This window comes from Desmodus rotundus, chromosome 12 (assembly GCF_022682495.2).
Source record: "Desmodus rotundus isolate HL8 chromosome 12, HLdesRot8A.1, whole genome shotgun sequence".
Lineage (NCBI taxonomy): Eukaryota > Metazoa > Chordata > Mammalia > Chiroptera > Phyllostomidae > Desmodus > Desmodus rotundus.
In genome coordinates, this window is record NC_071398.1 from 60,318,689 (window position 1) to 60,341,827 (window position 23,139).

Here is a 23,139-nt window from a genome sequence, read left to right on the forward strand (position 1 = left end):
GTACATTTTACCTACTGCTGTTAAAATACAAATTATCATCTGCCCTTAACTAGCCATAAACTTCCTTCAAATGATACCAGGTTAACCAGTCACACACCTACAAAACCCTTGAGCTGTGGGGTTCTGCCACATACTGGGTAGTTTCCCCCAAGTGTTTATTCCAAGCGTATGGTGAGACCGACAAGAGTACAATTTATAACTTCACCAACTATTTTCCAGACTCCGCAAGTCTTCGATTTGTCTTCCCTCCTCATACACCTATTTCATTGAAAAAGGAGAAGAAACAGACATTAAAATTGTGCTCTCTGGTTGTAAAAGGAGCTAATTCTATGTATACAATCACTCGCGTTTTTTCCCTTCACTCACTCTGGAGGTTGAGAGTCTGACAGGTTTTAATGGAAATACAAGTAGATGAAGGGTCAGCAGTATGCCTGCCACTGCATCAAGTTCTGGGGAGCAGAAGGGCTCTGCCCTCCTACCTTTACTCCTTTCCCAGGTGCCTTGACTACCTAATCTAGTCTCACCTTTCCCTTTGGTAAAACCGTACTTGCCTCCTGCCTTGGGAGAAGGAACTCCTGGGAAAGCTGATGTTAGTAAACACCAGGATTCGCGCTGTCCGTGGAAAAGGAGTCATTGACCTATTATTGAAACTGAGTCAACTTACATCCAGACTTTGAATCAAAGGTCAAAGAAAAACTACAGATAAGGGTATAAATGCGTAGCTGCACAAGGTCAAAAGACCACCACGATTCCGTACTGTGGGAATTTGTTCCGCCAGCGCCTGTGACACGGCTTCCCCTCCGAGCCACGCGAGGGCAGCAAAGCGCGCGCTCGAAGAGGGCCTGCGTTCGCTGTTTCCTCCCAGAATCCCCCGAGGCAGGGGAGGGGCGGAGGAGTTTAAAAGAGGGTGCGGACTTCCGGTCCTCCCCGGAGGGAGGGCGGCTTGGGGCGGTACGGTTGGTTCTGTGACAGGGTGTCGCGTGGATGGTGTGTGCGAGCCGAGTGTGTGAGTGGACACGTGAATGTGATCGTGCCTGGGGTGTGCAAGGCGAGTGCGTGGCCCCTGCGCTCCTCCCCCCGCCTACACATTGATCTTATTTGATCGGGTTGTGACCCCAGCCGCTCCGGGCCGACCCGAGATGAAAAGCTTCCCTCCTGCGAAGCCCCCTCCTCGGGGCGCTGTGCAGTGAGGCCCCGCGGGTGGCGGCAGCGCCGCGACCCCGGAGCTGGTCCTACGGGGCCCGGCGCTCAGAAGTGATGAATTGATCAGATAGACGAGGCCGGGCTTGTCCCGGGCCGCTGATTATCGAGGCGATTCTGATCTGAGCCCGGCCCCGGGATGCGGCCGCCAGGGGTGCGTGGCTAAAGCGTTAGCGGATGGTCGAGGGCCGAGGGTGATGGAGCCCTTAGGCCCGCGGGAGCGTAGCTGGGAGGGGTCCGAGGCTTTGTTCCTCTCTAGCTCCCCTCCCCCCTTTTTTTCCTTAGGCCCGCCTTGCCACGAGGAGGATGGCACCAATACCGGTGCACCCGGCCTCCCGGCACTACTCGGCGTCTGCCGCTAAGGGGTATCGGAGTATATACATGCGCGCGCGCGCGTGTGTGTGTGTGTGTGTACTTGTAAGAATTCAGATTCCAGGGACCCGGCCCAAATTTCCTGAATTAGAATTACCAGGGAAGTCTAGGAGCCTGTATCTTTACCAGCCTCTACGCCTGGATTACAGCCATGACTTTGGATGTTCAGTTATCACCCTGCATGAGGTGACCAACCAGAAAGACCTCTCTGCCGCTTCCAGCCATCCTGAGTAATAAAAACTGCAATGTCCTGTTGTCACTTGGCAGCAGATAACGCCATCTGAACGGTGGAAGAGGGGCTGGGATTGGTGGTATTTAAGGACCCTGTACCTGAGTGCCAGGAAGAAGCCTTTTCCTGTCTTATGCCCAATCTAACAGCAGTTTTCAGTGACTAAGAATCAGGGGCAGATATCAGTACAAACTGACCCAAAGAAAAGGGAATTAACTCCCAGCAGGAAGACAGTAGCAGTTAGAACAATGGCAAGGAGCCAGGACCCCAGAGATGGAGCCCCCAGTGGGAAAGCAGAGCCCAGTAGATGACTAAATCCAGGAAGTCAGAAATCTGTTAAATTTGACATCAGCATAAATATTAAGTTATGTAGAGCTACTAAAATCATGGTGATTGTTAAGCTCACTAAGAGAATGGACTATGTCCATTGTTGTTTCCCCCACACAGCTCCAACACCAAGGTTTGCAATAAATATTGAATGGATGTGTCTAGACTGCTGGAATGACCAGTTTACGAAATACAAATACCTGCCACCTGCCCCAAATCCTTGCAAACATGCTCAACAAGACTAGTTTCTAGAAGCTGCAAAACTTCCCTCCCATCTTTTTTTTTTTATTATTTATGTTTTAGAGAAAGGGAGAAACATCAATTTGTCATTCCACTTATTTGTGGGTTCACTGGTTGATTCTTGTATGTACCCTGACGGGGGTTGAACCCTACACCCTTGGAGTATCAGGGCGACACTCTAACCAACTGAACTGCCCAGCCAGGGCCCCTCCCATCTTTGAAGAGGAGTCTAGTGGCAACTCGTAGCCTATGCATAACAGACACTTCAGGCTTCATCTTGCACAAGAATTTTTAATGCAGGTGGGCAGCAGGATGTTCCACTATGATTAATTAGTCTGGGGGCCTGTCAACATTAGGTGGAGAAGAAGCCACCATCACTCTTTCGGGAGTAGCCTCCATTGGTGGCTGCAGTGTGAGGGGACACTGTGGAGAAAAGAAGGAGTGGGCTGTGAATTTCAGATGCCTTGCATTTACTGGGAACCCAGAATCGCCCACACACTCACAGGTACTATAGAGAAGGTTCCTGTACCAGCTGGGGAAGGGGCGTATAGAGCACGTTTAGGAGGAAGCTATAGGTCTTCCACCCCCTGGTGTCTGCCTTTGTTGGCAATTTTTGTCCCCAAGACCGCAGGCTGAGCTAGAGGCTCTGAAAAATTGAATTCATTTCATAGCATGCTCCATGGCATGGTCTGACATGTGCCAACCTAATCACTGCTGTTTCAAGACCCGCATTACCCGCCATGTTCCCTCCTAGCCAATCTCCCCCTCTCCCTGACTGCTGGGTCCACTTAGGGAAACCAGCACCACCCATTTGCCCTTCTAACACTTACCTATGGAGCCCTGGATGCTGTGGATGGAGTCCTTCTTAGGGTTGATCCAGTGTCTGATGTTAGCTCGGGAAGTGACAGGGGGTAGTGAGGGAGGGGGTAAAACTTCTCCAGGGAACTGGAGCTTGATGCTTCTAGACAATGGTGTGGGGAGGAACGGAGGAGAATGAGCCAAGCAGGAGGAAGGCGAGGAGGGAAAGGGTTGCGTGCAACCTCAAAAACACAGTAGCGAAGGGCGTTTTTTACCCTCTATGATACTGACCAAAGATTTTGTTTGTTTATATAGACAAACACAATCTTGGAGATTCTCTGTTCATTTTAGATAATAAAAATACAGACATCATTTACAGGTACGGATGTAAACAACACAGAAACCTGTACACAAAGAGTACCTGCCGGTGGTTATTTCCCAGGTGGCGCTTCACCTTGTGTAATTGGTGGTGCTACAGTTAGGGTGGGGAGGCTCTGCCTCCACCTCTTACCCGGGGGTGTCCTGAGTGGTCTCCTGGTGTATCAGGACCTCACTTTTGTCCTTGAACGCCCCCGTGTGGTGGTTGTACAAGGCTGCTAAGCGGAAATCCAGATCGTCCTTTGGTACCTAGAGAAAGTCAAGCCCTCCAGGGTTAACTCAGCACCTCCACTCCTGCTCTAGTCAAGTTCTGTTGGGTTCTACTCTTCCCCAAAAGTGGAATGAACCCCTTTTGGGCCTGGATCCACTAACTCCTTATAAATCAAATTGTATACAATGATTCTTGTCAATATGGAGTTCTTTCTTTTTAAAAATACATTTATTGAGTTTAGAGGAAGAGAGAGAGAAACATCAATTGGTTACCTCCAATACACTCCCTGACTGGGGAGCTAACTCCCAACCTAAGTATGTGTCCTGACCTGGAATCGAACCCCCAACCTTTTGGTCTAGGGGAGGATGCTCTAACCAACTAAGCCACACTGGCCAGCGCTGGATCTGTCTCTCATGGTTAGGTCTAAGGAGTAGTGAGCTCTCTCTGTAGATATGGGAACCACTATGCTGTCCCCGACTTGGGTTCAATGGGCCTTATCATTCACGGCTATATTCAGCCATCGTTTTAATCAGAAGAGTGAGAAGTCTGGTGAGAAAATGATCTGCTCCAGATAACTGGAGCAGAACCCAAGTCTCCTGACTTCCCACAGACCAGATAAATTGGCATTTGGTTTTAGATTTGGTAGGACCTTGGATTGGGCAAAATGAGGAAAGATGCTAAGGCACTTAGCGACAGACTACCTTTCAAAGAGAAATGGCATTTCAGTATTAGGTACCTCAGAGTCAAAAAAATAAGCATTCCGCCTCATGGAGGTGATTGTGTGAGTTGAGTTGAGCCGATTCCAGGGCTCCTGTTGCTGAGCAAGGTGAGGCGGGTTCTTACATGGCAGTTGCTGCAAAAGAAAAATCACATGAGGACCTGGCTACCTGATGACAGGTCCTCGCTGATGTGACGGCTTCCGTGGCATCCCCCCGTAATCCATCCTATTTTAATTGAATCTCAGAGCAACATCTGCAAAGAGAAGGACAATATGGGACATGACTCCCCAGGCTTTTGATCCTCCTAAATCTTCAATCTTAGAACTGACAGAAACAGGCCAGGAATATAGGGAAAGGGGTGGAGTGGGACAGGGGCAGAGGGTGGGGAGCAGACGGAAAAGATGGTGAGCGCAGGCTTAGACATCCTGAGTGAGGAAAAGGTGAGACATCCTAATGCAATCACCAGGTAAAAAATAGGAAGTGTGCAACGTGTTGGAGAGCATAGGACAAGTCATCAAGATCTGGGGTTTGTCCACGTGAAGTCTTGGTTGAAGCCAGCAAAACTGAGTGTGGCCAAAGGGAAGGAGTGGTCCATGAGTGAGCAGTACTGTAACGGGGGAAGGTGTAGGCAGGCAGCTACAGGAGAATCAGGGGACTGCAGCATCTAAGCAGGTGAGGAAAAGATTTCAGTAAACGGGGAGCGATCATTGTCACTCAGGAACGTCAAAGAAAAAGTCCATTGGACGTTCAATCCTCTAAGTAAAACCTCACAAGCGTGAGTGTGAAATGCATATAACTGACTTCTTCATTATACATAAAGTGCTGAACTGTTCATCACTGTGTCACCAGGACCTCACACAACCACCTAACACAGAGTTGTCAAAAGTGAAGTCCTGGCTGCATCAATGACTGAACTCCAGTGAGTACAACTACAACCTGGTAGAAGTCTCGTGCAGCCTATCTGATGTTGGAAGCCTCTACCCACCCCCACCCCCAAACATGACAGATTGTTGAGCGACTCAGCTCAGCTGGATAGCAACTGAACAGTATGTTTCAGGTCAGGCTCTGTGAATCCCCATGAATGATGGAAAGTTAAACAAGAGAACTGCAAATATACGTGAGGCAAGCACAGGCAGCTCTCCTCATTCCTCAAAGGCTACCTGAGCCTCATCATCTTTATCAAAGAAGGGTGAGGCTGTCTTTCAATGAGAAAGTCAAGCACGAACGCCATCTTCACATCCACTTCCCTTCCATCTCAGAGAAAGGGAAGCCCCTGTTACTGGAGAATAAGCCTTCTCCCCTGAACCCAGCTTTCCCTGAGCCTCAGAGACCTGCGCCATCCTGGCATGCCCTACTCCCAGCTTCCCTCTCACTCTGTGTAACCATCTAACTCCCGCTGCATCACCTTCCCTGCAGGGCCAGACTCTTCCTCAAGAGTCATCCTTTACTGTCTTCGCTTCCTCCCCGCTTCCAGTCTGCTCTTCAGCCTGGCCTCTGCCCCAAACCGCTCTTGCTGGTGACCAATGATCCTTGTGGCTCGGTCAAGTGTATCCTTTCCGGACCTGGTCTTGTCTGACCTCTGCAGTTTCTGGCACCATGACTTTCTGATTTGCTCAAATGTTCCCCCGCGCCTCTGTGGGTCCCACTCCTGTGGTCCTCCTCCTCCCTTTAACTCTTACTTCTCGGCTCTGCTTCCCCTCTCTGCCTCTCAGACAGTGGCATTCCCCAGGGGGTTAGTCCCTGCTTCCCTTACTCTCACAGTCACTGGATGAGCTCATTTCCTCCCATGGCTCCAACCACCATACGGACACCGAGGCTTCCAGATAGACATCTTCACCTCAGAACGCTCAACCACACTGCCTGCTATTCACCCCCACTCAGATGTCCCACAGGCACCACAAAAGCACCAGTGTCATTGATCTGAACATCTTTCTCCCCAAATCTGCTTCCCCTGGATGCCTCACTCAGTATCAGCTAAGCCCTCAGAAGCCTAGGAGTGACCCTAGACTCATCCGCTCTCTTGCGCTCATATCCAGTCAGCCACGAAGTCCCATCCGTCCCGCCCTTCGCACCTCTCTCATGCCAGCGCCTCCCTGCGGTCCCCTGCATCACCGCTTCAGGTCCATTATTCTTCCTGCAGGAGACGGCTACTGCCGCCTGTGACTCCTGCTTGCCTCACTCCCAGCCCTGACGCCCCACCTCCACAGTGCTGTCTAAATAAAACACCCACCTTGTGTGTCGCTCTAGTGCTCAAAAGCCAGCTGTGGTTTCCAGCACCTCCACGATGAAATTCTAGCTCACTAGCATGGTGTACAGAGCACACCCAGCCCAGTACACTCACTTTTCCAGCCTCCACTCTCCCCACTCCTCTACCTCACACCGACACTCCAGCCACTCTGGACTCTCTGGCCCCCAAACAGGTCACCCTTTCTCTCCTCTCCAGGTGTATGTGCACCTGCTGCTTCCTTTGTTTTGCTGGTGACCAATGTGTGGCTCCTGTTTCCTTCTTCCTAACTCGTATTTCACCTCCTCCCTCACCTGGCCCAGCTCACTCGTATTTCGATGTGAAAACTCACCTGCTCTGGGAAGCTTCCTTTTAGTTCCCAGTTCTCCTGACACATTACATATAACCCTGTCACAACACATGGGCCATTGTGTGAGCGTTTCTGCTGTTCTGTTGTTGGTCCGGCTTTTCTAGTAGAGTTTCTTATGAGCAGACGTGTACCTAATTTATTCATATATCCTCAGCGTTTAGTAGCCCCTTTGACAGTGCCATACAGTAAATGATAAATGTCGAATAAACAAAAAGAAGCTCTTTGACTGGATTATTAAGCCACAGTGACTGTTTAATTCTCCTTATTTTGCACCACTTCCAACCTCCCAACCACTTCTACTAGAAAAAAGGGTCATCTGAATTCCCCAATCGCTGACACACATACGCAAACACACCCCAGCGTTAACCAGAAGACGCAGACGGCGTGAAGACAGAGCATGACCTGGTGGCTTTCAGAGGATTTTCTCCCATTCCATCTCTTATACCTTTTAGGAGGACAGTCTCCCAAACAGGGCAAAGTGCGGCCTGGTGGAGCCTGGACCTGTGTAAGCCCGGTTATGCCAATCATTGCTTTGGGTGGCGAGAGCCCCTACTTCCTCTGGACTAGAGCTCTACTTCCCTTTGCTCAAAAGCACCTCCAAAACCTTAGCAGACCTGAATGTGAGCACATGGAGGCAGGCAGGGAACGGATTTCTTCAGTGCCCCAGAGTCCTCACCAGAGGTCTTTAAGTTACCATCTCTGCCCCTCGCGCAGACAGAACATTGGCCCTGCTAGGTAGGAGTCTGCGCAAGAAGCCACAGTACCTTGGAAGCCCTCAGTTTCCCCAAGTAGGAATCATCGTTATCCAACATAGGCTGCTGGAAAGGGTCTCGGGTGGGAGGCATGGTAAAATGCCCAGCGAGAGAAGCTCTTAAGAGGGGTGGGAGGCCCGCACAGCAGCACACAACCTCGAGCGCGGGAGATCCCGGGTCCCAATTGTTTGGAACGCCCACTTTCGGTTGCCAGGCAACTGCCCCACCATCTATGACTGAGGTGAGGTCCCATCAACAAGAGCGCCACCTGGCGGTATAGCGAGGGAGGCCCCCCTCAGGACGAAGCTACTGGGAACCGAGGGAAGGGCGGCTGAGCACGCCCCGGAGCCCCGGATTTGGGCTAGTAAGACACAAGTGAAACCACGGAGGCCTCTCGGCGGGCACGGCTAATGCGAAAGACTGAGGGTGGCGAAAGGAGCCCTGAAAGATGACCCCGATATTTCCTTCTCCCACGCACCATACAAAAGGATTTTTTCAAAGCAGTGAGAGAACGGGGATGTCCAGAGAAGGCGAGCCCGCGTGCTGTGCTTGGAAAATTGCCGACTGGGCAAATTCTTGCTTTAACCCGGTTTAACTGTCCGAGTCTCAAGGCTTTGCATCAGGTCGGTGGTAAAGGCCCGGACGGACGCGCAGGGATGGAAGATCTCCCGTGGCGGCTGCCTTTGCAGGAGTAAGTACTGCCTCCTAGGCCTCTCCTCCAGGCTGTAACTTTCAGAAGAAAGACGGCGTCCCCATCTCCTTTCTGGCGCTTTGCACGCAGGGCGCGCTGAGGGTTTGTCGAACGCCACATCCGCAGAATTAGAGATGGTCACAAATAGTCCACGACCTGAAAGGGCCGTGGAGAGCATGGCTTTGGTGGCGATGGCTTGGAGGACGTTTCCACCGCGTCTTTTACAAGAGCCGCGTGCCCGCCTGTTGGGCGGTTGCAGACCCCTGGCGCGCGCATTTTCACGCAGCGCGCGCCAGCGGCGGCGGCTGCCATGGCGACCGGCAGGTGAGCGGCAGAGCATCGCGAGGTCCCTACCCCACCCGCGCGGAGGGAAAGAGGAGGCGGTTGCCAAGGCGACGTGGGTAGGAGGAGACGAGGAAAGAGGGAGGAGGAAGGATGGGAGGCTTCGGCGTAGCCGTCCGGAGGTGACTGAAGCGAGCCCAGCCCCTCGCATCCTCCCTCTGGGAACCTCCCTCCGCCTTTTTTCCGCCTTCGGCCAGCGGTAGCAGCCGCCGCCGCACCTGAGCCGCTGCCGCTGTTCGCTCGGGACGACGCTATGGCTGAGCCTGGGCGCAGCCTCCATCCCTCTGCCCGAGGCAGGGGAGGAACTGAGCGGCGCACACTCCGGCTTCTGCGGCTGCTGCTCTGGCTTGGGACCGCCTTCCAGGTGACCCAGGGAGCGGGACCAGAGCTTCACGCCTGCAAAGAGGTACTGTCCTCCCGATCCGACCCCACTTTAGTCAGAAAAATCTTGGATCCCGGAGGGGACGTTGGGGACCTAGGCACAGACAGCTCAGAGGCCACGGAGTTTAGGATTCGTTGGGGATGAGGGTAGGCGGGGAGGGCGCGGAGTGGACCGGCGTCACGGAGGGGCCAGCCCCCTGGAGGACTCAACGGTTTGGGCTGCTGAGCTCGGTGGGTCCCAGGACCCACGTTCTGGGACCCGGGGTCCTGGACTCGGGAATGAGGGGAGAAGACGTGGGTGGTTTGCCAGCTGGGATGAAATTACCTTACAAGTGGTTGAGAACAAAAGCTTATGTGCGTGCAGAGGGCCAGAGAGAGAGAGTGGGGAAGGGGAGAAGAGGGGCAAGAAATCCTTGTGCTTTATCATGGCTTCAAAAGGAGCGTGCAAGCTGTGCAAGCTGTGCAAAAGGAGGTGTGCCAGAGGCACGGAGAGGTCCCATCACCCCTCTCTCCTGGCATCAGACATCCAGTCACTTGCTGGCTGCTAAGTGCAGCCCCCTTCAGAGTTTTGCTTCCCCGCTGCACTTCGCTAAGTGTGCCGGACGGCACCTGGCCCACCTTTGACCAGACTGTGGATTCTGCAACATTTCTCTTTCCACCGATCTCTCCTTTCCTTCTCTGACCTCTGCTGACATATGTCATACGTCTTTTTCAAGGTGCTTCTACACTGTTGCCAACATAATTAAGACAATCGGTAGTGAATGCCTTCTGGCCAAAAAGGCCTTTTGGACACTCTTTTTGGAGAGATAACTAAAGGTATTAAGGAGTAATAAAACTCAGTCGTTTCTATAGTGTTGTGCTCTGAGTAACTTTTTTTTCTTAACCATATGGCAGAGACAGCAACAAATATTTACAAGAACTTCACTGGGGAATGCAAAACAAACGTTCTGTTATTTGAGAAAATGGGAAAGCCTTTATAATAATACATCAAGTGTCTAGCCTTGTAAAGGTAATCCCAAATGTCGTACTTGGCTAAGGTTTTAAGAAGATGAAATGTTTTTTTCTAAGTTATCAGTGCTAACTGGTTGGCAGCCACACCACCACCCCATATGGAAATGTATTATTATGGTGTTCTAACCACAGACTGTCTACAACATAACAGACCATGAAGAGGTGGGGCGGGGGAGAGAATTTCTGTGTGTCGGTGTTGGACTTCATTCATGAATACAACACAAGTGAGTTCCCAGTAAGTGGGACCTCTGAAAACTTTTATCAGTCCCAATGACTCCCTGCCCTGGGTCACCAGCCTTTCCACCCAGCCACTCTCTGACCTGTTTAAAGATGGCTGGGAACAGGGAGATTTTGTCAGTGACTGTGGCTTACTGGCCTTGGTGGCTTATTGTCTCTAACCAACTAAGATAAACAGTTCCAACAAGGCCACTTGCCTGAGAATCCAACATGGGAGTCTCCTGAGTGGAAGGTCTTTGTCAACTGTGCAGAATGTGAGACATTTAAGAAATTTAATACTTTGTATCATCTTGGTTTGGAGGGAGAGAAGAATGTTGATGCTTGAGAACTTTGAATTCGGTTACAAATTTTCTCTTTAGTCCTTTCTAAATGACTGACAGTTGCCTGAGCAAAAAGATCTTGCCACAGAGTGAGCCTAGGGCTGCAGAAAACTGTGGAACTCAACACATCAGCGTTTCAGTCCCTGCCTACCACTTGCCACCTAGTTTTTGAATCTGTAGAATGAATGGGTATTTCAATAACACCCACTTCAAAAAGGACTGCTTTTTAGATCGAAAGGAAAGTACGAATAAAACACAAATTAGAGTTATCTAACCCCCTTTCCCATTCAGTGTCGTTACCACGAGATCCACGCCCCAGGCCAGAGTGAAAGTGGCTTAGGGCTCCATGCTCATTAGTCATGGAGTCAAGTTCTGTTTACACTCTCCTTGAGCAAACAGTGGCAGCTGAACACCCTTGACTCCAAAACAATAAGGAAGAGAATAAACCCATTATTATAATATTCTTCGTTTGGCATTATGAACTGACCCAACAAGTTTCAGGGCTTCCACCCTAGATGGCGAGAAACCAAGTCAGAGCAGACCAGCCCTTCTCTAGTCTGTGTCTGTGTGTGAGTTTCTCGCGAGCCCGTGTTGGGTGTTAAAGGCCCGGACCCTTCTCAGGACAAAGCTGACCCTGATGATCACGTCGCTGTTCCAGCCTTGTTTCTGAACCCTGAGGCACCCCTCTGGGTCTCCTTAGAAAACACGGAGGTTCCACGTGTGGCCTACACGTTTTTTACTCCTTAAAACGTGAGTTCCAGATTGCTAACCCTGAGCTGTGGCTTGGCATTCCTTTCACAGTTTTCCAGTCACCAGGGCCGCCAGTGGAATGAAACATCCTGTGTGGAGCTTGTCATTTCAGTAGCCCTGTGCTAGCCCAGGTTACGTGCTGTCTGAGAGCCAAAGGACCAGCCACTCCCTACAGCATGATGAGTCCGCATCAAATGCGAGAGAAGCAGGAGACTGCCTTTAACAGGTGTGCCTGGCCCGGAGGCCCCTGTGCTAAATGCCCCCACACTTTCAGGGACTCCCTGATCCACACTGCACAGCAGACGTGGACTGGGATAAAATCCACTGAGTGAGTGATGACTCTCCCACTTTGTAAGGATGCTACTGGAGCGAGTTAACTTCTGACAACCTAAGATTCCTGATCTGTAAGATGGAGATGGCAATACCTATCTCATAAGGTTGTTGTGAGGATGAAATTAAGTTAGATAACACATGTGAAGTGTCTAGTGCATAGCTTTGACTTGTCAGAGGTGCATAAGAAATACTAGTAGGCAGAAAAGGTAAGTATACAAATAATGACATGAAAATGATGAGATTAAGGTTAATTTCTGGTAAACAGTGCAGGAGTGGCCAGGTAGAGCTTGATAGGAAAATAAGAAAACTTATTTAAACGGTTGGTACTTGACCTGGAGCAGTCAGTAGAATTTCAATGGGCAGAGATGGAGGAAGGGTGCTTCCTGGATGGAGGGAGGAGCCTGAGAAAAGGTCCACAGGTAGAAAATATAAAAGAACCTGAGAACTATAAGAAGATCAGGTGGCGGAAATGTAGAGTAGGCGTGAGGTACACTGGAAATCAAGGTTGGGAAGTCAGAAACTAAGCAGAGCATCCCAAAGGATCCTGGCGGACATGGCAACCTGCGGAGAGGGGGATTGGCGTGAGCACCAAGCAAACACGACTGAGGTGGGCCGCAGCTGAGGGCAGAGAGCTGGGGGCAAGGGCTGCCGTTCAGAAGATGTGACTGAGGGCAAGGAGAAGGTTGACAAAGGAACTGCTGTGGGACGGCTGCCACTGGATAGGTGGAAAGGTGTAAATATGAAAAATATGCTGGACCCTGACCAATGTGGCTCAGTGTTACTATATTTTGCTCATTTTCAGTGTTGTAAAATATTCCTTTGTGTGGCTCTCTGACAATTTAAAAATTAGTTCTCCCGTTGGCAGACATTTGGGTTTCCAGTGTTTTGCCATTTCAAACAGTCTGCTTTGAACAGTGCAGAACCTGCCACCTGGTGCACAGGTACAGATTCCTTAAAGTACAAGCCTCGAAGTGGGGTGCTGGGTTGTGGGTGTGAGCACACTCATCTTTACAAAAGAATGCCACATGGTTTTTCCAAGTGAGGCAACTAATCGTAACTTGCTCCTCAATGACTCCAGAGACTGAAATTCCATGAATGTGCTAGCCCCAGACACCCTAAGTTAGGGCTTACCTCTGGGGCCACTCTCCCTTTGTAAACGATATCATTTCTTCAGAGCTCTTGGTGGGGGAGGTGGAGTCAAGTGTTCCTAGAATTTTACATGCACGTATATGTTTTCTCAATAGTCCATCTCTCCGACGAGAACGGAAACCCTCTGAGGGCTGGTATTCTTGTATGTGTCATTCATTTCTGTATTACCAGTGCCTGCCACACAGTAGGTACTCAAAGTGTTTCCCGAATGAACCCCCACTTGTGGAAGATGAAACTAAGGCACAGAGAGGCTAGCCCGCCCAAGGTTGCCTGGCTGGGAAGAGAGCAGGGCCTCAGGCAGCTGGACTCCTAGCCACCATGCTGACTCCTGCCTGTCCACACTGCAGTCCACGCTGTGCGAAGGGTATAAGCTGAGAAGGAGACGCTCCCCTCCTCCACCCTCTGCAAATCCCAGATGCCAGCCTCTGTCAACACCTGATGAAATGTATTCTTGAAGTGTTCTATGTCTATACAAGCACATCTGTCTACTCTTTTTTAAATCTTTTGTACAAATCAGATTAGAATATTTGTGCTTGCCTGTATTCTACCATGTTCATTGCTACGGTTCTACACTTCTACTTTCAACCATGACATTGTGATTCGTTATATGTACGTGTGCCATCACTTACTGAACAGAAACTCGAAGGAAGGGTGACGCCAATCATTTACATGGTAACTGTGCTGCACAGCACACCTCTTACGTGGCCCGATGCCTACTTCTTTGAGTCTATTGGCAGGATAAAGCCTTAAAAGTAGAAATTGCAGGTCAAAGAGTCAAGGGTCAAGTTGGCACATGGCATGTTAGAGACGGTGTTAGTCTTACCCATCTGCAGTCAGAAGGAGGAGGCGGCCCTGGCTGTCACCCGCCTCCGATCATTCTTACTCAGGAATCACTGGGACCCAGAGGGCCCTGCTGGTGAGCCTGCCAGCGAAGCTGCCAGCTGGTCCCAGTCAGGGCACACCAACCTGGTGTGAACCTTTTGAGAACCTTTTGAGAAGGTTCGCCAAACCTTCTCAAAATAATTTGGTCAAACTCATAGCTCTTCAGGCTGTATTGTCACTCTGGTAAGTGATAAAAACTGTGCCATTTGCCACATTTCTTCTTTAGCTTTCCTATGTCACACCCGATAAGGCACAGAACAGATAATTATAGTTAGTGCTTGACAGCTGCTGAAAGAAAATATATTTTTAATACCTCCTAGGCTCTCCAGCTTTCAAACTCCCTTAAGTCTGTAGAGCCTAATATGAGGTTATCACTTATTTTTCTTAGATTTGTCATATATTATTACTTTTTATATTTTTTAAATTTTTATTTATTTTTTAAAGAGAGGGGAAAGGAGGGAGAAAGAGAAACATCAATGTGTGAGAGAAACATTGATTGGCTGCCTCCCGCACACTCCCAGCCGGAGACCTAGCCTGCAACACAGGCATGTGCCCTGACTCGGAATGAAACTGGCGACCCCTTGGCCTTCAGGACGATGCCCAACCCACCGAGCCACATCAGCCAGGGCCAATTTGTCATGTATTATTAAAGGCATTTTTTAAAGGCCCACAGAACAATGTGGCATAAGAAAAAAAATTGAGTTTCATAGGCCTAGAATGTGATTTTTTAAACCTGAATTTTATTGATATGAAAGACCAAATCATAATAATTGGCCTTTAATGTAAGAAGCCTGCATGCTAACTGGAGTATCCGTCTCCTTACCCCATGCAAAACAAGAAAGGAAAACTGTTTCTGAATTAGAAAGGAAACTGAAATTGGCTAATTTTCTGCCTGAAATTGACTACTTTATTCTCCCACCCCAATCATATGAAAATAAAAGAGTGGCTAGTAAGCCACCAAGGGAAAAGATAAAGGGAGCGTTAATTATGCCTGTTCATCCAGCTTTGTCCAAATTCTCCGAAGGATGGTTCTGGCTCAGGAGAGCACTTGGGAGAAGTCAGGGACATCATGGCCTGTGCTGTACACAGAGCGGAAGAGGCTGTGCCTAAATATAAAGTGAGTAACGGGTTAGCAGGTAGCCAGGAGAAAACATAGAGCTATGGGGGAAAGGCAGACTTTTTAAAGAACACATAGAGTTTTTAGTCCTGGATTACCTAAAAGACTATTCCTGATTCTTATAGTCACCAGCTAGTTTTTCCCATGTGGAGAAAAATCATGTAAGATTTCAGGAAAAATGTGTGACTGTGGCCAACGCGCCTGGTCGCCGTGGATGACAAGCAAGTGAAGGGACCAGGGATGAGTGTGCATGCAGAGTGCGCCCGGGCGGGCGGACAGTGGTGACAGACTGGGGGTGCGCACAGATGCCCAGGAGCTCCTCTGCAGGAGGAGACGGCCTTGCAATTTTTAGATAACACAAAAATCTAAGGTTTTTGAAAACAACGTCTTGGTCTCATCCTATCTGTATTAAAATCTTGGCTTTATACTTGCAGAAACTGAAGACCAAGGAGGGGCAGCATGTTGCTCCACTCGGAGGAGTGTTATTTAGATGAAAACTCATGACCTCATCAAGTACTGGTTTTGGGTGGACCTCGTGGTGACCCAGACCTAAGGCACCCTCCCACCTCCCGAAAACAGCTGAGTGGGTGCTTATCCTCAGGGAGGTTACGTTGCTTAACAATTACAAACATGTTTAAAAGAATACTTTTGACCCCAGATAATGAGATGCTCATTGTTTCTAGAGTAAACCCCTACCATTGGGGTAAACAAAACAAAACAAAACTCTTTTTCAGACATTTGTAATTGTAGCGTAATATAACTGGTCGCCCGATGGCCCCATTATTTCCGACATGCATTTCCTCCGCCCCATTCCCTTTCTGGTTGTCTCCCTCACAGGAAGATTGCCGGGCACTATCCATATTGGAACCGGGTCCCAGACAGCAGGCACTATCAGTCTGTCGATGACCAATTGCCTCTAGAGGTCACTGGCCACTGTTTTCTCCACCAAATAACTTTTATGTTTTTAATTTTTAATCCTATTAAGTTTAAAATTACACATTCACCAAGTACTTACTGAACATGATGAGCTGAAAGAGACGTGAAGAACTACTACATAATATGAAACCCACACCGATGGCACATTCCAGGCTTTAAAGGGACGAGTGGTTACAAACAGAGGTCAGGTGCATGCTGGGATGAGGCCAGGAAGGAAGGGCCGGCGGGCAGAGCGCAGCCTCTGGAAAGGGGCTCATGTCCCTGGTGGAGCTTCGCTGGCTGTGAGACTTAGTTATCAAAGAAGCTATCAGCTTTAATTTGCAGGGTTGTTGAGGAAATTAGAAATGAGAAATAAGATACGAACATTGACTAGTTGTATTAGCTGGCTAGTGTTGTGGTGACAAAGTACCACAACCTGGGTATATTAAAACAACAGAAATTTATTCTCACACAGTTTCGGAGGCCACAAGTTCAAAATCAAAGTGTGGGCGGTGCCCAGACTGCTGGCCCCAACCACCCTAGAGGTGCCGATTCAGTGGGTCAGTCAGAGGGCTACCAGACCTAAGACCACACTTTGAGAACCACTGGTGTCAGTTTAACGGAAAGGACAAGTGCTTGGAAGAATGGCATCTTGGGCTTGGGTCCCAATCCTGCAGCTGACTTACCAGCTGTGTGACCTTGGGACATGTGCCTGAGCATCTCTGAACAGGTTTCTTCATCCTTAAAATAGGGAAAATCATATACACCCCACAGACTCGACAAATACTTGTTCTGAGACTACTGCAGTACAGGTTCTACTAGCACTGGGCACACGGCAGAGGGTAAGACAGGCTTTGGTTGTGATGCTTAAAAGAGATAAAATTTGCAAAGTTCACGGACCATGAGAGATACTTAATAAAAATTCATTTCCCTTCCCTCACAGAAGGTAACATGATTCTGCTTTTACTTTTTTGTGTCCAAAAAGTCATTCTCAAGTTTTATAGCATGGGTCTAAAGCTATGACTCTTTCTTTGCCTAGATGGACAATCCAAGGTACGGGCACTAGTATAGGTTGATTTTTACCCTCTAAACACACCAAGCTGCCTTTGAAGAGTTTTGCACAGGCCAGGACCTTGTTGACCTGCTTCTTTCATGCATGATTAAAAGCTCAGGTGAAAAAATTTAATGGAACATTTTGATCTCATTAAAAACAAACAGACAAGAAAAGTGCATCTTTGAAATGTAATTCCAGGAAGCCCTGTCTTGTAGACAGATGTGGGGACCAAACCCTCACCTATCAGAAAGGGATTGGACTTTATAAAGGGACATTTCGTTCCCTAGTGACAAAGCCATTTCAATCCTAGGGACGTTTATAAGCAATGCTGCAAAGCCCTCTGCCCCTGGTGGACTGGCCACAGTTACCGAGTGCCATAAATGTCAGCGACCAGCCTTTCTTCTGGCAAGATGAGCTTTCGGGGAGTTGCCAAGGGAGAAAAAGTGGTGACAGGACAGATGTTGTTTCATATGTACGAGAAGAGGCACCAGAGAGCAGGGCAAGTCAGGGCAAACAGCAGGGCAGTAGGGGGGTCTCGGCGCTGCTGCCACCATCGCTGTTAGGCCAGAAATGTCACCAGGCTGCCTTCGCCCAATCCTGCTGCCAGGAAGAAAGGACGAGGCCTGGGGTGCCCCTCCATGTGTCCTCTCCCGGCAGGGTCACAGCAGTAGCTGGCTGCTTTTTTTTTTTTTTACCTTGTTTACAAAGAGCTTTCCCGAACATCTCCTATTGTCCTGAGAGGTTGATGTTACTCATTTTTGGGGGGGGCGGAGGGTGGACTCTGTTTAGTCGTCTTAGCAAAGTCTCATCATCCCCATTTTATGGACAAGGGAACTGAGCTCGGGGAGACTTACTGACTGGTCCGTGGTCGTGCAGTTTGGGTGTGGCAGGACAAGGTGAGCGTATAGGTCTTTCGGCTCCAATCCAGAGCACCTTGCACAGCTCTAGAGCTGCTCTGGAGTCATGCCCTTGTCCCATCATTCAGTCGCTCAACAAACACTTACTGATGTCTGCTACAGGTCAGGCAGTGTTCCGGGCACTTGGGCTACATCAGTGAACAAAAACAAAGATCCCTGTCCTCGTAGAGTTCGCGCCTGCTCTGGAGTGGGGCAGGGGCAGAAATCGACGGTACATACAATGCGTAACTGAGTTAGAAAGCGTGTTGGTGGGTGGTAAGTGCTGCAGAGAAAACTCACGCAGGCTGTGAGGCTCCCTGGGACAGAGGGAGTGGGTTACAACTGTAAGCAGGGAGGTCATGGCAGTAGAAGAGGTCGTTTCATGTATGACATGAACAGTGACACGTTCTGTTCGGCAGTTCAGATGGGTCACTCTGGCTGCAGCCTAGAGAGCAGCTTGGAGGAGAGGAGGTAGCAAAGGGGGGCTAAAGGGGCAGAAGCAGGTAAAGTGCCCTGAGCCCAGTGAATGGACGCTCACGAGTGTTCACAGATGGTGGCTGTCATCACCACACTGGTCCCACCTCCTCATCAGCCTGTCAGTGTCTTCCTGGAGCCCCCAGGCCAAGGCCATGCCACAAATGGACAGGCAGCTCAAGTCACAGACAGGTCAGCCCAGAACATGTTGACAACAACGGCCTCAGCTGGATGTTGAGACCCAGAATCTGCTTTGTGCAATGTGTCCATGGCCAAACCAGGGTGGCAGGCCCTGACCAAGCATTGTCCCTGCTGGTTTGGATCGAAGTAAAAGCTGGAAACCCAGAGTAGAACAGCAAACGCTGAAAGCACAGGTGATGTGAGGCCAGGCTCCCCCATGCTCCTTCAGACTGGGAGCCCTGGGGCTCCTGGCACCGTGTTGCTAGGCAACAGCCCATAGGCAGAGGACCATCAGCAGGGGCTGGCTGCTTGGGGTGGGTTTGTTTTGCCTGCCGCTGGTCTGATGCCTGGTCTGGTGGAGAAGGGGCATTGCCTGTAGGTAAAAGAAATAACTTCACAGGGTGAAGGCCAAAAGGTATCCTTGACCCTGAGTCCACCTTGGTACCTACAATTCCACCTTAAGAGCAATTTGCTCTTAAGACTGTGGTGTTAAACTTTTTTCATGTGTGAAACTTTTGGTTCAAACAAAATCTTAACTGAGAAGAATAAACAGGGACTGAAAAGGGAAGAATAAAAGAGACTGAAGAAAAAACATCACTCCATTACAGGCGGGGTAGGAATCCCAACCCCCCCCCCACACACACACACACACTGGTCAAAGGGGCTTGCTTTCTAAACTCCTGGAGTCAGGAGCATAATTTGAAAATAATTGTGTTAAAAGTATTTTAGCCACCTGTTAAAAAGCGAACGGACTTTGGTAAAATAGTAAGCTGTTTTAAAATGACTAACACATTATGACAGTTTAATGTTTTTCTGTGTGTAGGAAGGTGGATAACAGACTCCTGAGAGGATCTGATGAAAGCTGCGGACCCTTTGCCCAGAAAAGTGCACATAACTAAAATTCCCCTCCCCCATACCTAAAATTCTGCTTTGGGTTGTATGGAGGAAGTGGTCCAGGGACTGTGGATGAAGGACATCTCCCCACCCCCATCTCTGGGAGATTGGTTTATCTGATTTGCTTCCAAATGGGATTAATACATAAGTCCTGAGGTAAACAGAAAAGTGGGAGGAAACAGAAAAGATCTAGAGGAGAACCAGAATCTTGGGGCAGAGCCCAGGACTCTGTATTGTTAATGTGATCGCCAGGCAGTTGTGATGACCTGACAGGAGTAGGTTTAGGCTGCAGAGCTCTGGGCTGGGGTGTCTAGGCCCAAGGGCTCAGGAGACCCTGCTACTGAGTCAGCAGTTCTGGAGAGGCTGGGAAGGAGGGAACTAGGAGGGAGAAGGCCTGCTGCCCTCCCCAGTCTGGGCGGCTGCAGAACAATACGGAAGGTCCTGTGCCTTCCACCCTACCTTTCACAACAGGACAAAGCAAGGTCACTATGCCCTGAGCCTCAGCCAAAACCAAAACCTGACTGAGGGTACTCCGAAAGCAAAAACAAACAAAAACAAAAACAAAACAAAACAGGAGTCTGGGAATCCATCCAGCCAGGGCTGGGCCTAAGAGAAAGTCCCGTGTTCAAATTCTGACATTCTCCACCATTTCCCACGTTCTGTGATAAGTTCCAGAACTCATTGCTCCCCCCCAGCAAAAAGCTAGCCTCTCCTTGGCGGTCAGGACCGTTGATGGGACCTGCTCCTATCCGAGTGAGGTGCTTCCTGAGCAAAGAGGCATTTGCACCCGAGTCAGTGAGCGCCTGCTGACCCCACTGTGCCAACCTCGGGGTGTTGGCCTGGCCTGCCCTGCCCCTACCTGGACATTGTCCCCAAAGGATCTGCTTTTCAGGGACAGCGAGGAGATGCAGAAGAGCCTACAGGTGGGGGAAGCCACCTTCTCCAGAACCCCAAGGCCTCCAGTCCAAATCTGGGTTTCCTTGAAAACCCATTTCGTGACTAGGGTCCTGTCCCAGCCGAGACAAACCCAAGTCCTGTTGATCCCCTGCTTCCTCGGGTGGCTGTGACTTCCCGCAGCAGCCGCTTTGTGATTCTGAGACAGGATGTGACACCTGCTGCACCCTGTCTACTCTGTCTGTGCGCAGAGGTGTCAGGGGTTGTCCCCTTCTCCCCAGCTGCCTCTGGGCAGTGATTCTCAGCCCTGTTGGGGTTTTACTCAAGTGTATCCATCTGTCCTAATTGTACAGTTAGGATTTGTGGATTTCAATGTACATAAATTTCACCTTAAAAGAACAAAACCTATAAAAAATAACTTCAAGTGGGGAGATGTGAGTAGAGGTAAAAGAGCAAGAATGGCAGAAATTGGTAAGTATTGACACTGGGTGGTGAGTACATGAGGAGTGTTATATCGGTTTCTAATAATAGATATTTGAAATTTACCGTACAATGTACAAAAAAGAGACTTAGCAATGTGTGCTTTCTCTAGAAATCTCTCTTCTTGATCAAAAATCTTAAAGAAACTCATACTCTTTAACTGTAGTAATTCTGCTTCCGGAAGTCTATCCCAAGGCAATAACCAGTGATACACAGAAAGTTTCACTGTAGTTCTATTTAAAATAAGGAAAAACTGAATTCAGTGTCCAACGACAGGAGAATGATCAAAGAAAGGGTAGGATGGGACATCTGTAATAGTGTAAACAATAAAGACAAAGTTAAAAATAGAAAAAAAACTATGGCGCCACCGTTACAGACATGGAATAGTGTTTGTGACCCAAAACGTAGAACAGGAAGGTCAGAGTACATAACGACGTACCACATGACCTTCACTTTGTTTTTATAAATGTATACACATGTGTTGAAAAAGAATCTAGAAAGAAGTGCACTAAGATGCTACAGGAAGTGATCCCTCCTGGTGGGCTTGTGGCAGGTTATCTTTTTTATTCTAGCCTATAGTTTTGTCTTTTCTAGAATTAACGTGTATTACTTTGAAAATTATTTTTAAAACTGAGATGTGCCATTTTGAAGGAAGGGGCAGAGGTGGAAGAAAGAACAGATTTCCATGCGAGTATCAGCCATAAAATAAGATATTGAAACTCAGAAATTAGGAATTGCCTAAGTCCAACTTTCTCATTTTTACAGATGAGAAGACTGAGCCTCAGAGGAGTCAAATGACCAATTAAACCCCTTTAAGGTCATGTCCCTGAGGGCCTTCTCCTGCCCTGCCCTCCGCTCACTTCCCATCCACCTCAGGTCCCTACTCATGGCTGTGTCCTCACCCCCTCATCCCATCTCCCGCCTGCCCAGGAGAGCATCTGATTGGCCTCGTGTGGGCACGTGTCCATGCCGTGGCAGAGAAGCGCTGGCCACCGCATCTGACAGTCCCACCAAGACCAAACATAATAAGGAGGGGCTCACCCTCCCAGAGGCTCTGTGGCCAGAGGGGGTGATGCATGCTGGGCGGGCAAAACAACAAACATCCAGGATGTCCAGGGGAGGTCCTCCAAGGAGGTTTAACATGCCTTTCAGCCTCCCCTTCCATGTGGCTCTGAGCTTGACTGCTTCCCCCTTGGGCCCTGTTGGCAAAGTAGTTTTTTGTACCCTTGGCTCTCCTTGCAAAGTGTTTTCACAGCTGGAGAGCCAGTGCCGGGCCTCAGATGCACTCTGTGAGTGTGGCTGGTCCCTGCACAGGCTGCTGTCAACACCAGCAGCCCGGAACACAGGCTGCAGACTCAGATGACCTGGGGTCAGTTGTGGCTTGGCAAGTCCCCTGGCTGTGTGGCCTTGAGCAAATGACTTCACCTCCCAAAGCCTCAGTTTTTCCATCTGTAAAGTGGTGCAATCATAGTACCTACTTCATTAGATTGTTTTGAAGATTAAAAAACCTACTGTGCTTAGCCTGTGTCACCTTATTTGTGCTCACAACTGACCTACTGCGCAGGGGCAAAGGGCACCCCCAGGATAGGCACACCACCTAGCACACATCCCATAGCCACCGGCTCATCAGTTTATACTTCATGTGTCTTCCACAGTGATGATAACCAAATGCCCCTCTAGCACCCAATCCATACATTACCGCCAATCCCTAATCTATTGCTTTGATAATCATTTTGAAAACTAAGACATGCTGTTTTGAAAGAATGGAGGGGAAGTGGAAGGAAGGACACATTTCCATGCAGGGACCACCCTGACTTGGCCATTATTTTATCATTTCGGCAACGCACTCAATACCTAGACAGCAAGGACTGAAAACACATGCATCTGAATAAATCCATCTTCTCTGGGGCCGAAAGATTCGTGTTATCCACAGAGAGCTAGGTGTTTGGCAAGGCAGAGTGTGGCTCTGGGCTTTTTTCCGCTGCTTTCTCATGCTCCCTGGAAGCACTGCATGTGGCTGGGTGACTTGGGGTTGCAGATCGAACCCTCCCCGTCTTTTCCCAATGCACAGGCTCCCTCTGCTCCATGTGAAATTGTGGTTCGGATACATGTCTCATTTGTGCAGGGGGGCAAGGAACTGAGTGCTGCACATACGCACTGAATATGTTTGTGTCTCCTTCGTTAACCTGCGTGCTATGCAGACTGCACACTCATAAAGGCAGATCACTGGGTAAACCGAGGTACTGCCGGGGAATTGATTTGTTCACAGAATATAACTGAGGACCTCTGTCAGTTATGTCTCTGATTTAACTATCTGTC

The 23,139-nt window shown here is 49.3% G+C and overlaps 2 protein-coding genes and 1 non-coding gene across 5 annotated transcripts in view; 2 read left to right on the forward strand and 1 right to left on the reverse strand.

Moving 5' to 3' along the window:
• The first annotated feature begins 922 nt into the window (after positions 1–922).
• Positions 923–1,326, forward strand: LOC112314116 (small Cajal body-specific RNA 2). Its single transcript, XR_002975779.2, has one exon. It is a non-coding gene; the product is annotated as a small Cajal body-specific RNA 2 (non-coding RNA).
• A 1,319-nt stretch (positions 1,327–2,645) lies between these two features.
• Positions 2,646–8,924, reverse strand: CFAP276 (cilia and flagella associated protein 276). 3 transcript variants are annotated; one of them, XM_071219723.1, is made up of 5 exons: positions 7,833–8,924; positions 4,492–4,608; positions 3,678–3,793; positions 3,199–3,326; positions 2,646–2,791 (listed from the first exon to the last, which is right to left on the reverse strand). In XM_071219723.1, exons 1-5 carry the CDS (start codon positions 7,911–7,913, stop codon positions 2,721–2,723), a joined length of 513 nt encoding a protein of 170 aa, XP_071075824.1. In that variant the 5' UTR covers positions 7,914–8,924; the 3' UTR covers positions 2,646–2,720. The 3 variants fall into 3 exon arrangements, with proteins under 3 accessions (XP_071075824.1, XP_053772043.1, XP_053772042.1); XM_053916068.2 differs by having other exon boundaries at positions 3,678–3,789; positions 4,488–4,608; positions 7,833–8,919; XM_053916067.1 differs by having other exon boundaries at positions 3,199–3,329; positions 3,678–3,789; positions 4,488–4,608; positions 7,833–8,910.
• Positions 8,925–8,966: 42 nt separating this feature from the next.
• The window catches only part of ELAPOR1 (endosome-lysosome associated apoptosis and autophagy regulator 1), a 48,618-nt gene continuing 34,445 nt past the window's right edge, over positions 8,967–23,139 (forward strand). The window contains exon 1 of the mRNA XM_024570635.4: positions 8,967–9,259. Coding sequence (XP_024426403.3) covers positions 9,107–9,259 — 153 coding nt within the window. The 5' untranslated portion in view covers positions 8,967–9,106. The remainder of the gene's footprint in view (positions 9,260–23,139) is intronic.

Excerpts from the sequence above, each read along its gene's own strand:
- CFAP276 (XM_053916067.1), bottom strand. The coding sequence starts at position 7,913 with ATGCCTCCCACCCGAGACCCTTTCCAGCAGCCTATGTTGGATAACGAT. Across the intron at positions 3,790-4,487 it reads TTTTTTTGACTCTGAGGTAC|CAAAGGACGATCTGGATTTC; the intron begins CTAATACTGAAA and ends TTCTCTAGGTAC. Across the intron at positions 3,330-3,677 it reads ACCACTCAGGACACCCCCGG|AAGCATCAAGCTCCAGTTCC; the intron begins GTAAGAGGTGGA and ends ACCATTGTCTAG.